The 1,091-nt window shown below is 51.2% G+C and overlaps 1 protein-coding gene across 1 annotated transcript in view; it reads right to left on the reverse strand.

The window, feature by feature from the left end:
- The window catches only part of PHALS_14459 (uncharacterized protein), a gene marked incomplete at both ends in the record, with an annotated part of 702 nt that extends 28 nt beyond the window's left edge, over positions 1–674 (reverse strand). The window contains one exon of the mRNA XM_024730277.1: positions 1–674. This exon is cut by the window's left edge and continues 28 nt beyond it. Within this exon, the coding sequence (XP_024580570.1) occupies positions 1–674 (674 nt within the window).
- Between the last annotated feature and the right edge of the window lie 417 nt (positions 675–1,091).

Consider the following 1,091-nt stretch of genomic DNA (forward strand, 5'->3'; position numbering starts at 1 on the left):
GTGCATCGTAACGTCTTGCAGTATGTGATCCAGTCCTGAGGTATGTACTGGGTGCTTTTCCGCTTCTCCACTTCGTCACGACTCTTGCCTGTAGCCTCCACTTCACGCGCCACTGCACCAGCCATTTGTTTGTTCCGGCTGTCAACTGAGGTGCTCGTTCTACCCGAAAATTGTTGAAAATTAGCCATCTGGAAATCTTCAAACGCGCGATGAAAATCTTCCCACGACGACCAGCGACGGGAAAACCCCTCCTGAAACGCGCCATCACCATCGTCACTTATGCCACGCGGTGTAGTTGCAGTTGACGTTCGCGCAGCTTTCCTTGGCATCTTTCGTGTGCGATTCCGGTGCCGTTTCTGTGCCACACCGGACGAAACTCCATCGTCGCTACTGCCTTCAGAATTATGACAAGTCTCCTCTTCAAACTCATCGCCTGTTCCAGCATCTCCAGCAGGATTATTCTCGTCATCTCCTGTGTCCTCTTCATCACCGCTCTCTCTTAAGTCTTCGCCATCATCAGTATCACGGTCATCTGCATACTCAACTGCATTTCCAGCACCTTCATCTTCATAGTCCGAGTCTTGACTACCCGATGGCTCGCTTTCCTCATCTTCAGCATCCTGCTGCTCCAATACCTCACTCAGCGCGCTCTCTTCTTCTTTTTCTTTCTGCATTTTCCTCAATTTTGATTCAGCAAAGCGAGTCTTCATTGAGCGTCCGAGAATATCCAAGTATACGGCGTCAGCTTCCTTCTTGGCCACTGCAATGTGCTCCGCTCGTAAAGAGTTAAGCGACGCGGTACTGAAAACTAGCAGGAAATCGGGACAGTATTTTCCCGCTTTAATGTCCTCCACACGCTGTCGTCGACGTGCGATTATTGCGGCGCGGCGTTTCTTGAGCTCTGCACGTCGGTGCGCGTCACCAGGGTCAACTATTAGTCGGTCTGCGTCCGGTAAGGTAGACTGCAACAGTAGTCGTGGCGGCACGGCCTTTTTCCGGGCGCCTGGAAACGCGTCTGAGGCCTCCTATTTCAAAATGACCGTCACAGAAAGTAATCACAGACAGTTAGAACAAAGCCCGCTTGAAATGAG

Source organism: Plasmopara halstedii (assembly GCF_900000015.1).
Source record: "Plasmopara halstedii genome assembly, contig: Scaffold_816, whole genome shotgun sequence".
Classification (NCBI taxonomy): Eukaryota; Oomycota; class Peronosporomycetes; order Peronosporales; family Peronosporaceae; genus Plasmopara; species Plasmopara halstedii.